The following is a 16,187-nucleotide window of genomic DNA, read 5'->3' as shown; positions in this document are numbered from 1 at the left end:
TATTGACTGAATGCAAGTTTAACTCAAACGATTCGTGTGTTTCTACTGCCGATGGCACATCTTTGAAAATCAAAAGTTTTGGTATTTATCAAAAAACACCTATTTTTCACATACCAAATATTAGAGTAGTACCAAAATTGAACTTAAACCTCTTATCCGTTTCTCAAATCGCGGACTATGGTTGAAAAATAGTTTTCTCATCTAATGATTGTCTAATACAGGATCTCCAGTCCGGGAAGCCGATTGGGCAAGGCCATAGAAGAGGAGACCTCAATGTTATGGACAATCTTGAATTGCCAAAACAACTTTTTTGTAATTTTATGGAAAAGAAAGATATGAAAATTTGGCACAAAAGACTAGGACATCCTAGCGTGACCAAATTACAATTGTTTTCATTTCTTTCAAATTGTAAAAGGAAAAATTTTGTATGTGAAGATTGCATTCTTGGCAAAATAAAGTCTTAAGCTTTTGGAACAAGACATCTTATAACTAAGAATCCATTTGAATTAGTGCATTCAGATGTATGGGGACCTACACCGATCGTATCCAAAGGAGGCGTTTCTTATTATGTTGTGTTTGTGGACGATTATAGTAGACACTCTTGGATATTCTTTTTAAAACACAAATCAGAAGTATTTGATTGTTTTAAAAAATTTCATAGTCATATACAAAATCAATTTAAAACCAATATTCAAATCTTTAGAACTGATTCCGGAGGATAATTTGTCAAAAGAATTTGAAAATTATCTTGACTTAAATGGGATTATACATCAAAAATCATGTCTGTACACCCCTCAACAAAATGGTCTTGCCGAAAGAAAGCATAGACACATTATTGAAACCACTAGAACACTTATAGTATCTAGAAATGTTTCCAAAGTTTTTTGGGCCAAAGCCACTCTTACGATGGTCTATTTAATAAATAGAATGTCTTAAAAAAATATTGAAAATGTTTCTCCTATTGAAAAGCTTTATAAAACGTCTCTCGATTACAAAAGGTTGAGGGTATTCAGGTGCAAATGTTTTGTTCTTGATAAACTCTCTCCTAAAGCAATTCCTTGTATGTTTTTGGGTTATGCCGAAAACCAAAAAAGATATAAATGTTATGACATTGAAAGAAACAAATTGTATGTTTCTCGAAATGTTACGTTTCTAAAAAATGAAAAAGGTTTTTTCAAGGATAATATCCAAGAGAGTTGTGACTATTCGTTCCTTTTTTATCTAGTCAATGATAAATGTAAAAATATTCATGAAAGCCAAGTCCTACATGAAGGAAATAAGAATGTGAGTAGAAGTCTTGACAATATAGACCTATCCCATGATAATTTACAAACCTATGCTCGATGTATCGAAGGTCATCCACCATGTGCTTTAGAAAGATACTCTCAAAGCCAAAAAGAAGACTCTTCTAGCCTTAGAAAATCCATAAGAATTTCAACAGCTCCTAGTAGATTTGTTTCATACGATTCCTTTGAACCAAGCTATAGATCCTGCCTAATGGTTATTCACTCGTATGCTGAACCTCAATCATATCATGAGGCTTAGCATCGTCATGAATGAGTTAAGGCCATGAATGATGAGTTAGAAGCATTAGAAAGAGCAAAAACTTGGGAGATTTAAACATTAAAATAAAAACTATAGGATGCAGATGAGTTTACAAGGTTAAAACTAAGTACGATGGAATATTAGAAAGATATAAGACTAGGTTAGTGGCAAAATGATATATTCAATAATATGAGATTGACTATAATGAGACATTTGCCCCAGTTGCTTGCATGACTACTGTTAGAACTCTCATTGCTATAGCATCAATTAGGAAATGACCTATATTTCAAATGGACGTTAAAAATGCATTTTTAAATAGTAATCTAGATGAAGAAGTGTACATGAATCCTCCACCTGACCTGACTTTAGTACATGGGGAGACTCTCCGATTGCGTAAGGCCTTGTATGGCTTAAAACAAGCTCTAAAGGCTTGGTATGATAGGTTCAGTGATGTGATGACACAACTTCATTTTAAATATTGTTTTACTGATACTGCATTGTTTGTTAAGTCTTCTAATACAAGGATGGTAATTTTACTACTGTATGTAGATGATATGATAATCACATGAGATGATTAGCAGGGAGTTAATCATATCAAAGATGTGCTTAAAGCCAACTTTGATATGATAGATCTTGGTTTTTTACGATACTTTCTTAGAATAGAAGTTGCTTACTCACATCGTGGTTATTTTTTGTCACAGACTAAATATGCAGCAAAGATCATTGAAAGATCAGGATTCTCGAATGAAAAATTGGTCGACACTCTGGAAGTCATAAACGCCAAAATGAAAAAAAGTTGATGGAGAGCCTTTGCAAGATCCAACGCCCTACAGACAAATGATTGGGGCTTTATCTTATCTTTCTATTACCCGTCCTGATATATCCCATGCTATTTATTCTGTTAGTCAATTTCAGCATGCTCCTACTACAGTGCATATGAGCGTTGTAATGAGAATTGTTAGATATATTAAAAAATCTATTAATCTTGGCTTGTTTTTATCATCATCTTCCTCACTAGAAGTCAGTGCATATTCTGATTCTGATTGAGGAGGGGATGTCAATGATAAATGTTCAACCACTGGTTTATGTGTATTTGTAGGTGACTCTCTAATTTCATGGCGATGCAAAAAGCAGCAGAAGGTGTCACTCTTCTCCACTGAAGCTGAGTATCGTGCTATGATGACCACTACGTTTGAGTTAGTTTGGTTGAGATAACTTCTCGAAGACTTTGGGGTTCATACTGCAGAACCTTCAAAATTGTGTTGTAATAACAAGAGCGTTGTATACATTGCAAGCAATCATACATTTCATAAGAGAACGAAACACATTGAGATGGATTGCCACTACGTTTGTGAAGAGTTCCTGCGAAAGACTATCACATTGCCTTATGTTCCATCAGAATACCAACTCGCGGATTTCTTCACCAAAGCGCTACCGTCACCCAGATTCCACTTCCTACTTGGCAAACTCTCGGTGGTTGTACCATGAGTTTGAGGGGGGGTGTTAAGATATACATATACATATATGTACATGTATATATACATATACATATATGTACTTAACTGTAAACCGAAATACCCATCAAGGGTATTTCAGCATTTTCACTGTAATAGGCATCATCCCATTAGGGGCTGGCAATCTATTTTTCTTTTTTCTGTTTTTTCTTTTTTCTATTTTTCACTTTTTACTTTTTCAACTTTTGAAGTATTGGGAGCAGCTCCAAAGTAGCTATTGGAGCTGCTCTCAACAATCATATTTATGACCGTTGGGAGCAGCCCAACAACCCTGCTCCCCATGTGGCTTTGTATTATAAATAGGCCTTGTAGTTTCTCAACTCATTTTCATGAGTAAATGTATGCAATAACAATTATTTAGACCCTTGTGTGGGTGGATCGGTGATTCAATCAAGTATTCTACTTGATTGAAAGTGTGTTCTTGCATGTGTATTGGATTTTATCCTGTTCATTACAATCACCGTCATTGATATTACCGATATATTGAAAATATCGTGATATTATCAGCTATTTCAAGGTAACCGATAATATCGGGAATATATCGTGATATTTTCAATATATTGGCAAATTATATTTCTTGCAATAATATCGCGATATTTTTAGATTTTTTTTTTAAAGTTTGCATTTCATATTTTTTTGTTTCTTTTATATTTTAAAACCTTTAAAACATGTTTCTTTATACTTCTGAAAGAAAAATAATGCAAAACTTATTATTTTCTTAGCTTTTTTGTTGTTATTTATATTTTTTCAATTTTTTAAACTCCCAAGATTTATCAACTTTTGAAAATCTCTCCGCAAAATACCCTCGCTGAGAAATTACCTTTAATGATTCAGGTGACTATGATATATATATATATATATATATATATATATATATATATATATATATATATATATATATATATATATATATATATATAGATAGATAGATAGATAGATAGAGAGAGAGAGAGAGAGAGAGAGAGAGAGAGAGAGAGAGAGAGAGAGAGAGATGTGCTTGTTAGGACCTTGCAGAAATTGTAGTAGTAGGTATTTTTTGCTTAATTTGAACCCATTACTAAAAAGCATGATTTAGATCAAATTGATTTAAAGGGAAGACTTGAAACTTTTGTACTCAAGTTTTAGTACAATATGAACTACTGATCTTTTGCCACTGAAAAACACATCTGAGCATGACAAATATTCATGTTTTCTGATGAGTAAACTATAGCAGACACATGTATAGGTTCAGTTAAGCAAAAGACATGCAACTATGATTTTTACAGTGTCCTGATGAAAGCATTCTTTGATACGTGTGTGTGTGTGTGTTGCATCAGTGTCTTTGTATTTTTTCAGATGAAAAAGGCTCTCAATATTGTTCTCCGTTGAATATATTGTACTTTGTCCAAATGCAGATTCTGACAGGTGGCACACTCCTCTCTAGAAACAAGGACTACATTGTCTTCTACAGAGGTAAGGACTTTTTATCTGCTGAAGTAACAGAGGCATTATTTGAGAGGGAAAGACTGGCAAAGGCCCTACAAGATGAAGAGGAAAAGACACGAACGAAAGCTTCCCTCTCAGTTATCTCAGATGTACAGCCAAATGGAGAGCCTCATACTGCTGGTACGCTGGGCGAAACACTTGAAGCCAATGCTCGTTGGGGAAAGAAACTGGACGAAAAAGACAGAGATATGATGCTGAGGGCTGCAGAAAGGGCAAGACATGCTGATTTAGTGAGGATGCTTGATATCAAAATGGCTTTGGTAAGTTTAAGAATATCCACTTTGATTATGTGAACTATGTGCTTCCACTGCCATGGCTTTCTCCAGACTGTTCTTCACCTGGTTGAGTCAAGATTCATGATCTTGCCTGAAGATCCAACTATCTCTTCCCAAAATTAATGAAATGCCCTTCGAATCAAGATCTGATGCTAATTATCTTCTACTAGCAACCAAAATGTCCTGAGAGATGAGAAAGTATGAGGCTTTTGTAAAAGTAGCAGAACCTCTCTTGAGTTTCTTTGCCAACGTTTTGAAAAATTGATGGGCCTTGACACGTGGATTGCTTTCTTGTCAACTTAACTGGTTTGAAAATTTTTAACTGCCATATTTACTCCCTCTAGGCTTCAGTTGAACTAATAACTGCTTGCTTAGCCAAGATTTTGAACCAACTCTATTGAAACTTTTCTGGTTAACCACAATTTATCTTCAGATCTATCATGAATGGTTCATAGATGATTGAGGAAGAAGCTAGAAGATGAAGAACTTCTTTTGCCATCTTGCGAAGCACAATCATGATCTTATCGGTTGCTCATGCCAACCTAAATGCACATGATTAACTAAATTCAGCTTCAGGTTGTCTGCAAAAATTACTGTTGAGCAGTCCGACTCTGTCTGTCAGCCTGTAAATTCCTCTAGCATGACCTTGCATGCATTTCCGTGATCCTCTTTTGATGGACCAAAGCATAGTTGTACCTTTGTTTGATCTGACGAAGGAACTGCAGTAGCCCCTTGGGTTTATATTATGTCTTCTGTACTTTTTGTTCTTCCAAATAAACATTATAAAGTACCATGTTTTCTTGTTTTTTTTTTACTTGATGTTGAAGAAATCTAGAAAAAAGATCATATACTTTTTATTCCTGTAAATGGATTGCCTGTATGGTCTCACAGGTATATGCAAAATAATAGAAGGAATGAGGTACACAGCTTCATGCGGAAAATCTAATTAAATGATGCGCTATTGATTTAGTTTTGTTCGTTCAGTTCTATTTATGGGACTGATTAGCATTTATGTAGTGAAGGCACAACTAGGACTTGCTTAGTGAACCTAAGAAACATAGGCATTGGCTGGCAGCTATGATGCTGTTCTAGTTGCCACACAAAGTAGGTGACCAAGGCAAGCCAGGTGACCTAGGCATTTTCTTATTCTCTCAATTTTTTTTGTTTTTTGCAAATTTTCACTGCATCACAGTTCCAGGTGGTTGTGTGAGCCCCAATTAGTAGACGTTGCCTAATGATTTTGATTACATAGATGTGCATCTTGATGCAAATTGTACTGTGAATGTCTCTTGCTCTTGAAAAACAGGCCCAGCGTAAACTACAGAAAGCAGAAAAGGGATTAGCTAAAGTAGAAGAATTTTTGAAACCGGCAGAGGTTTCGGCTGATCCAGAAAGCATCACAGATGAGGAGCGGTTCATGTTTCGAAAAATTGGCCTCAGAATGAAAGCTTTCCTATTACTGGGTCAATCATCTACTCACTTTGAAAACAGCCCTTCCCTTGTTGTTTATAATTTGGATAGGAAGTTTTGACATGATTGTAGTTTAATTTGCAGGCAGGCGGGGGGTTTTTGATGGCACAGTTGAAAACATGCACCTGCACTGGAAGTATAGGGAGCTAGTTAAAATAATTGTCAAAGCAAAGAATTTTGGAGAAGTGAAGAACATAGCATTGTCTCTTGAGGCAGAAAGCGGAGGCATGTTAGTGTCTGTGGATAAGATATCCAAGGGATATGGTATAATTGTTTACCGAGGAAAGGATTATAAAAGGCCTCCTACTTTGAGGCCTAAGAATCTTTTAACCAAGCGCAAGGCTTTAGCTCGCTCAATAGAGCTTCAGAGACGTCAGGTGCCGTCACCATTGCATGAAAACAAGCACTCATCTTTTAGTCGTCTTAGCCATATACAGTCAAGTAATTGCTTTGTATAAATGCTATATTATGTCATCATGAGCTGATTCTGTTTATGTTGGTTTTCTCCCGACAGGCAATCCAAACTCATATTTCGAATCTGCAGAAAAAGGTGGAGAAATTACAATCTGAGCTAGTATGTGCTCCATTTTCGTTTTCAAGGATGCAATCATAGAAAGAAAACATAACAATGATGCCCTAACTGTAAGAACTAAGCTTGATGTGATTCATTCACCTATCTGCATTTCAGGATCAAATGGAAAATATCAAGGAACATGGAGATGAGGAGCTATATGCAAGGATTGATGCATCATATTCTTCGAAGTATGAAGATACAGAGGTAATGTGACTCTTAAGAAACAAAAACTGACCAGCTGCAGGTTCTATATAAATATAACCTTCCATAAATCTCCCTTCTCTTTTGATAGGATGAAGGAGAGGAAGCATATCTTGAGACCTATCATATGGATGAAGATCTAGATGCACTTGACAACCTTAAGGAATCAGACATTAATTCCTTTATGGAACATGATGAACAATCTTCTGAGATTGCAGAAGGGGGAGAAACAAAATCACATGATTGAGAAGAAATTGCAGGTCAGAGTTGTTGTCCATATCTGTTATGCTTTTATTACTTTTAAGCATAAAGAACAAGAACAATGCTTAGATGGAAGTATCTTGTGGACTCGTAGGCATGGAGGAGCGTCATACCAAATCCTTTCTGGTTTGATATTGTTATCTAAGTCACACGGACTCGGCTATAAGGTCGACGCACCCGCGTCGACATGCCCCGACACGGTGCGGACACGGTCAACCAAGTGTCAGACTCGATCAACGCACCGGGGCCGAGTCCGTTCACATTTTGGACTCAGTCAACTTTGATCGAGTTTATTTTTGTCCATTTTTTAGGGCAAAAGACGTATGAAAACTAAAAAAAATTGATCTTTATATATATATATATATATATATATATATATATATATATCCCTTAATGGGCACAACTTTGACCGAGTCTTATATATATATATATATATATATATTTAAAAAAATATATATATATATATTTTAAATATATATACATATATATAGCTGTATCCCCGTGTCTAAAATTTTTGAAATTGCTCCGCACCCATGTCTCACCCGCACCCGCACCCGCACCCGCACCCGCACCTGCACCCGCACCCGCACCCATGTGACATAGATTGTTATCTACCTTTTTAGTCAAAATATTGCAAACCTGGAATTCAATGAAACAGATTTTAACATTTATCAAACCCATTTTAACTTAGTTTCCAGTGTTCCTTAAATCTTTGACAAATTCCTTTTCCATCTTGTAATTCCTACATGAAAATGACTTTTCCTCTCAGTTTTTGTGCTAATTTACACTCATTGTTGAATGTTTTTTGACAAGGTACTGGGACATATTTGTCAATGATGTTCCTTTCTGCTAATGACTTGCTTCCATGACATTAGTGCTCACATGGGAAAATTAAGTGTCTTGCATCTGTCCTTAGCAATCTGGGCAAGCCCAAATTTGTCTCTTGGTATGATTCAGGTTTCTATTTCCTCTTTCGTTTATGCTACTTTCATGCTATGTTCTCACTTTTTCACCTTCACTAATGGTAAATCTTCCTAGTTTTAATCACTGTTTTTTTCATGGAATCAGTCCTATGTGAGGAACTGTACGTCTGCTGGCTATGAAGGATCAGGTCCTTGTTCATGAAGAAATCACACCTCAATCATTTTATTTCATGGGAAGAAAGAAATACCACATTTGTGTTACTTGGTTCAACAAAGACGGCATAAAATGTGTATATGGCATATTTGTGCCGCAGCTGCGGGATCTGCAGGAATCTGGGTTGTGTATTTCTCATCTCCATGTAACCATGTATACATGTCTTCTGCAACTTGCAAAGATGTAAATTGAAGGCCAACGTTTCTTTCTCCAGTGCCAATAGTTACAATATTGCAATATTTATGTACCCTTTTGTTTGTCGTTGTAATTAAATTTTTTTTAAATATTTTTACAAGATTTTAGTATAATTTAAATAAGTGCCTAATGTATGGGGAATTTATGTTTGGACACTGCACGTTTCAAATATTTAAAGAAATTGATTCACTTTTTCAAAAATTGCTTGGTTGGCTGCCTGTGTTACTTTCACCCTTTGAAGTTACTTATTTACCTTAACTATAGCTGCAAAAATGGGAGCTAAAGAAGTGGCATTAATAATTAGAAAAAGAGAGAGAAAGGTTTAGTATTATTTTAAAGAGTTAATCAGAGTTAGGTGACATAACTGATTACTCATGCAGTAATCTGAGAAATTTCTTAAAAAAGTATTCGTTTATCTTAAATTATTGAAGACTGAGGTGACTAAACGTAAATTTGCAATGTAGTAGGCCCCTATGCGTAAATTACCCAAGATTTTTGTAGCTACATGTCTAGGGAATTATTTATTCATGGTGTCATTCATATGTTTCATTGTGCCACGCTATGATCTTAGGCAGGTTGGTTTTGGATTTGGAAATGTACCAAGAAGCATCGTTGCCATGGGCCCACAGTAAGGTGGTCTCAATTGCTCTAAAACTTGGATCTGAATATTTAAAAAATGGGCATGAATGCTAGCCTAAGGCTGACACAATGTTTTTTTATGCTTGTAAGCATGAATGTGTGATGGTTTCGTCGGAAAAAATGATACATAATTATTTTTCATATTGAGTAATCCAGCACATTCATAGTTGGCTGCGGGCTTTTCCCCAAAAATGGATCAGACCTTATTAGATCAGAATCCAAGTAAAAAATGATGTAGATCAGGATCTCAATTTGATTCGATATGGTAGGGTTGAATCCAGATCGGTTATTTATGTGCTAATGCTGGACCAGGTAAAAAGCAATAAAAACAAGACCTTTTACATGTTAAAATTGAAACTTGATCAGATTTTGTATCTGAATTAGACCCGACCTAAAATACTGACCCGAATCCGACTTGAATCTACATTCAGATCTTATTGTAAGGATCTAAAATAAAAAGTAATGTATCGGATTGATATTGGATATCTGATTATATCCTATACGTTGCAGCCCCTATCCACCAACCCAGTGCCCCACAGAAAAGTGTGGTTCACATGGTCCTACAGCTGCAGGCCTGGTCCTCTCGACCTGCCTAACAGCCGTGGATGATGCTGAAGATGACTAAGGCTCTGTTTGGGAGCTGCATTTGAGATGGAGATGGAGATGGGAGGGGAGATGAGGATTCACTGAATCCCTTACCCCTTGCTGTTTGGTAGTACAAGTTTTGGAGATGGCCTCCCATACCTCCATTTCAAGAACATCTTGAAAAAGGATGCAGTTGATGATTCTACTCTCATCACCCATTTTCTTTTTCATTATCATCATGCAATCTAAAGAAGTGATATTAACTACTTCACAAAGATACAGATGGAAACCATGACTCAATAATGTGAATTCACAAAATATGACTCGGGCACAGAAATTTTCATTATTTACTTGATTAAAAAATATTTTTGATATCTTAAATATAAATTGAAACTATTATAAATAACTAATAAAAATTACTATTCGTTAATCAATTATTTACCGTATGTATCATGGGAGTTTCATGTGTCGTGTCACGATGCATGTCCAAAAATAGCGTGTCCCTGTGTTAAAGGATATCACCTGTCAATTTTTACTAGGTTTGATTTGTAGCATATACCAATTTAAAAGACAAACCGATGAGATTTAGCATTAGCAAGATAAACTTGAAAGTCCAACATCCTCTTCAGCATAATTTAAGATAAATACATACTTTTTTAAGAAATTGCTCAGATTACTGCATGAATAATCAGTTATGTCACCTAACTCTGATTAACTCTTTAAAATAATACTAAACCTTTCTCTTTCTTTTTTTAATTATTAATGCCACTTCTTTAGCTCCCATTTTTGCGGCTTTATTTAAGGTAAATAAGTAACTTCAAAGGGTGAAAGTAACACAGGCAGCCAACCAAGCAATTTTTGAAAAAGTGAATCAATTTCTTTAAATATTTGAAACGTGCAGTGTCCAAACATAAATTCCTCATACATTACACACTCTTGCAAGGGTGGCTCAAACCTCCTGGAAGGCAATACAGTTGATGCACCAAAGGAATTGGAAAATATTCAAGTATCTAAAAGAGCCAGCTATATTAGGGTAATTATGCTGGAGTTGAGTCATATAGCTCACTCAATCGAGCGCTCTTGCGCCTAAGATGAACGGGGCTAATCGATTTGCTAAGAAGAGGTAATACAAAAGTGTGTAAACTATAAAAACGGGTCAAAGTGGATTGACCCATGCTTGCACTTCCGTGTAATAACTCTACCAAAGGTGATCCCGAGCCTGATCTGATGTATCATAAGGGATTTGCGTTTTCTACGGATTTCTATGAGTTGGATAAAAAAAATTCTTGAATGCAGGGATTTTTATTTGTCCAAATGGTACTTTGAACTTGATAAGACCTCTGCTGGACTACTGCTTTGCTGAACCCCTGCTTGCCGAACCCCTGACTACCTCCTCCAGACTCGGGCTACCTCTTTCAAACTCAACTCATTAGTGCAATAGTTCAGGGTTTCAAGTTCGATCAATACTATCTCCTATCGATTGATTTATTTTCTTTGGACCATTTTTGAAGGAACTGGAGCTACATCTCTTTTTAATTTCCATTCAAGAGTTTTTATGTATTTCCATGCCTTTTTGATTTTGAGACCCGACGGAGAAAGTGGTAGCTTTGCTTGCATCCAATCTCACTTTGCTTTGCTTTTGTAGTCAGAGTCTACACTCTATGCTTGCAGTCTACTTGCGAGCCTTCAGACCGAATGACTCTATGAAATTACATCGATACTTTCATTCTACATATTACGAGTAACGTAGGAGATATCTCTATTTTTCTCCCAGGGGATCCGAGGATCCGAGGGGTTTTACTTATAAGAAACACTATAACTATCAATCTTTGCTAATCACCTTACCCTACCTGTACCCTACTAATATCCACTATAGTGTCTCTTGATTTAGTCGTGAATTAGATCTCACTGGGATTCGCCATGGACAAATACGAGATATCCATCCTAATCACTATGGACGCATTTTCCCAATTGACAGCTCCTAAGGAATCAATGTTGGACTTATTGGGTCCTTAGCTATTCATGCCAGGGTTAGTGATTGGGGGTCTCTTAGCTAAACCATAATTACCAGGATGCCAAATGGACATGGGAAGCGATGTGCGAAGGAAAGTGAGGAAGCTAGTGTTAAAAAGTAGTATGAACCGTGAAGTGCGGAAGCGAATATTAAAATGCAGTATAAAGGGTGAAGTGAGATTCGTTTTGGAAGTGGTTGTAGAAGTGTGTGAGAAGTGAAAAAGGAAATGTGAACTATACAAATGAAAAGGGAGGGAGAAACAAAAAGAATGCAAGAGAAGCAATTTAGGAAGTGAGTGGAAAGCACGCTTCCCACAAATCGAAAGCGAGAAGGGGAAGCGTGACACTTCTCACTTTGGAAGTGTGTTTCCGGGGAAGCACACTTTCCCTTTTAGGAAGGCACTTACAGTAACTATGGGCTATACATATTTGAATTCGGATTTGAATTTGGACGGTCTAAAGCTCATACCAGATCTGGTTTTTATAAATGTAAATGGATCTCGATATCCATCGAATTCAGATATTTGTTGGATTCACTCACAAAAGAAAAGCAAAATGGGCCATTATTAGGTCTAGTATGATTCATATCTACGTCCGAATCCCGTTGGTATTTTCTAGCGGACTCGTATCCAACATGAAAATTAGCAATTTTTTTAAATGCAAAAAAAAAGGATTTTAGTGAGCCAGTGAAAAAATAAAATAATTAAATATCAACAGAAATCAATTTTTGCTAACTTAAAAATATTTTCCTTAGTATTTTTTTAAATTTTTTCCAATAATTTTCTGATAAAACAATAGAAAAATAGAAATTTTCATTTTTCTCACTTGAAAAGGAGTTTTTTCTCTATTTTAAATGTTTTTCACTATTGGTCATCTACATAAAAATATCGGTTCCTAATAAATCTCCATATGCTTGAAAGCTATGTCATAGTAGCACGCCAATTGGATGGTGTGTCATGTGCGATACGAGTCGGACACGTTTTGACACACTGACATGACTTTGACATATATGGACCCTATTTTACTTTTAATAATAGTTTAATACATATATATATATATTAAAATATTTAAAAAGTCTATTGAATAAAAAATTAAAAAAATAGATGTGAACATATCTTAAAAAAGAATTTTGAACTCGTGACTTGAACTCAAGTCGAGTGTCGGGTCGTACCCATATCTTTGTAACATAGCTTGAAGGTGGATATAGGTTGGATGGGCATGCAGTTACATACCATTTATGGCATATTTTTAGGTCGGAAACAGGGTTTCATGGATTGGTTTTCCTAAAAAACAAGTTTTTCATTGTTTGGATTGCAGATCTAATCAAACTGAACAAACTTAGTTGGATTGGAACACTTCACAAGTCCAATAAGAAAATAGTCAAGTTTGATATTATGTCTACAAACTTAACCTGCAAAAACTCTAAAAATTACTGATTTTAGTAAAGATCTATGCAGTTTAACCATTTTGTTTTTAAGGGCAGGATTAAATCAAGTTCAAATTCAGGGAGGAATCTCCCTACCATCTGTAAGTTTGAGTCTAGTGGTCATAAAGATCCGATTAGATTGGATTTGTTTAAATTATATGTTTTCATGTATTATATAATATACATCCATTTCTTAGTAGAAAACAAGCTATGGATCATGTGATTGTGATGTGCATTTAGGGGTTTTAAGATCTTCAAAATCAAAGGCTATAATACAACAAATTTTTACGACTTGAAAATTCTTATTTTTATGTGCAAAATACATAATCCAAATTGTAAGGCATAATTGATGTCGAACAAACTTTGTACATCAGTAAGTTCTGATTGAGAAGATGCAACCTACACCCATGATTTCTACTAGGTAGGTGCAACTCTCTCTCTCTCTCTCTCTCTCTATATATATATATATATACACACACACACCTTTGTACACGAACTTTGTCCAGCTGATTACTAGGCTGGCTAGGTTTCAGCTAATTAATTATACCAAAACCAGTGTTAGTCCGACCTCTACCATTATACAACTATACCATTGGGTTTTGAACCTGCAACGTCCCAACACAAGGTGACGTGCACTAGCTGCTCCTACCAGACAAGCGGAGCCCCTGTTGGTCGATACTGACAACATCGGTTCAATGTAGGGTTTGACATCAGGTTGGTTACCAGACGGGTATTTTGGTGTCAGACTCGAGATGGGTTGGGTCCAGGCTGATGTGGTGCAGCCATAAGCCAGATAAATGGGAGGGCTGATTAGTAAATGGATCGGGTTCAACCAATGGTGAAATGATCTCTCAGTTGAGTTTGGCCCAACCGGTCCCTTTTAGTAGTCAAGAAGAGTTGGGTCGGGTTTTCAGTGTGCTTGGGTCTGCATCATATCTGTCGAACTTTAATGGGCCTTAGATTGGACTGGCCCGATGCCCGCTCCTAATACAAAAGGTATTTGACAATTGATGAGAAAAGGAAGTGGTGATTATAGTAAAAAATTTCATTCTTAGAAAAAATCTTGATGAAGAAAAATCTCATGATATTCTGAAAAGGCAAGTTTTTCTCAAGAAAATATTTAGAAAAATCAGTTTATATAAATTTAAAAAATATACCACGGAGCTGGTAACCCATGTGGTAAGCGGGGTCCTGTGCCAAGCTGAAGGCCAGGTTCGAATCTGAAAGGAAACGCTGAGACAGATAAAAGAATGGTTTTGATTTTTTTATTATTCACATTCACGTACTTGATACATTTTATACAATGCAGAAAGATAAAAATGTATCCATCGCATTGTAAGGCACATTTGGATATGACCCAGTGCTATCCAATGCACATTTGGTGATAACCGTGGCATATGGTTATTACAAGTAATATTTTGAAATTATCTTTATGCCCATACCCAAAAATTCGAGTTTGGATTGGATTGGGTATTCCATACAAACAGCAACCATAGACAGCCCTCGGTACAGGAAAATAACAAAAGCTGTAATTAGGTTTCGATTTGAAGTGTACTGTTCCTAATAGTTGACTACAAAATATTGATTAATTTAGAGCCATCTTTTTGTTCGGATGGACCATCAGGGGCCTACTCACATGGCCAGAGTAGTGCACACTTATCAATGGGTTGGGTTTGTCTTGGATCAAGTTTTCTCGAACCCGACCAAATAACCATTTTCAATGCCCATACCAGAGCATTAGGGTTTGGGTCGGGTCAGGTATCCAACCCAAACCCAAACCATTGACAGCGCTACCCGAACCTCCCGTGTCTGACTCCCTATGTTGGCAGAGGTCTTCTGTGGGCTAGGGTCCTCACCGGGTGACACCACAAAAAAATGGTTTGATACTTGGATAGGCTCCTTGTCAGACAAAAAAAGCCTACCTTTTGCTCCATTAATGCAAAATGAGTTTGGTATTTTAAGTGATGTACATGACACTACAGGCTGGGGTGGTAAACTAAGGGGGCGTTTGACTGCGCGTCCCGTGAACGCATGGGACCCTGGTACAGTCAAACTTCGGACATGCTGTTCCACGCATCTGCACATCCTGCGGACGCGATTTTTTCATCCCAACCCCGGTGGAATGGTGTGGACGGTGTTCAAAATAAAAGGGGTTGTTGAGACAGTGTGTTCTAGACAAGAACACTGTACTGGCTGTGCTGGACAGTGTGTCCTGTCCAAGCTTGAACAAGCAGTCAAACACCTCCTAACTGAAACATGGCCTAGTAGGCACCAGGGGCATACATGAGCCAAACCTAAGCCCGGGTTTATCAAGCTTGGCTTGACAACTAACTGAGCTCGGTACATGTTTGGTTGTTTGAGCGCGTGATTAGGCCTGAGCTTTTGATCTTCTCCAACAATTTCTGTTTATTTATTTATTCTTAAAATATACTAACAATAGGATTAATTACTATCCCCATGCCACAATAAATTTGTTCATCTTATAGAAAAGGGAGTTGGAAGTTTGGGGAAGAGAGACAAAATGATCAGTAAAATTTTAAAGGACATATTTAACATTTCTCTACAAATTTAATGCATGATTGCTCATAGATTTTTTTTATTAACCATAAAAAAATTAGGTGCATCTTGAAAATTTTCAAAACGTAGGTCATTTTTGAATTATGATGAAAACTTAGCCGGTAATTTGGAATTGCCACATTATTAGATATGCACCAGTAACATGTAACGTAAAAATACATAAAATATGTATATTTGAAATTTAATGAGTTTTTTATGTACTTATTTTTAAGCTAAAGCATGAGATTCACAAATCGTTCATGTTTGAGCATCTCTTTTATTTTTGCAAGACAAAGGGGAAACCCTCCATC

The 16,187-nt window shown here is 36.3% G+C and overlaps 1 protein-coding gene across 1 annotated transcript in view; it reads left to right on the top strand.

The window, feature by feature from the left end:
• LOC149827803 (CRM-domain containing factor CFM3, chloroplastic/mitochondrial-like) overlaps positions 1–8,730 on the top strand; it is a 29,656-nt gene extending 20,926 nt beyond the window's left edge. Inside the window, exons 4-11 of the mRNA XM_090019644.1 lie at positions 4,454–4,804; positions 6,126–6,282; positions 6,374–6,666; positions 6,804–6,863; positions 6,978–7,067; positions 7,156–7,324; positions 8,139–8,271; positions 8,394–8,730. Coding sequence (XP_089875770.1) covers positions 4,454–4,804; positions 6,126–6,282; positions 6,374–6,666; positions 6,804–6,863; positions 6,978–7,067; positions 7,156–7,311 — 1,107 coding nt within the window. The 3' untranslated portion in view covers positions 7,312–7,324; positions 8,139–8,271; positions 8,394–8,730. The remainder of the gene's footprint in view (positions 1–4,453; positions 4,805–6,125; positions 6,283–6,373; positions 6,667–6,803; positions 6,864–6,977; positions 7,068–7,155; positions 7,325–8,138; positions 8,272–8,393) is intronic.
• The last annotated feature ends 7,457 nt before the right edge of the window (positions 8,731–16,187 follow it).

This window comes from Nuphar pumila, chromosome 10, assembly GCF_984573655.1.
Source record: "Nuphar pumila chromosome 10, dmNupPumi1.hap1.1, whole genome shotgun sequence".
NCBI classification, from domain to species: Eukaryota; Viridiplantae; Streptophyta; class Magnoliopsida; order Nymphaeales; family Nymphaeaceae; genus Nuphar; species Nuphar pumila.
This window is presented reverse-complemented; position numbering and strand designations above follow the sequence as displayed.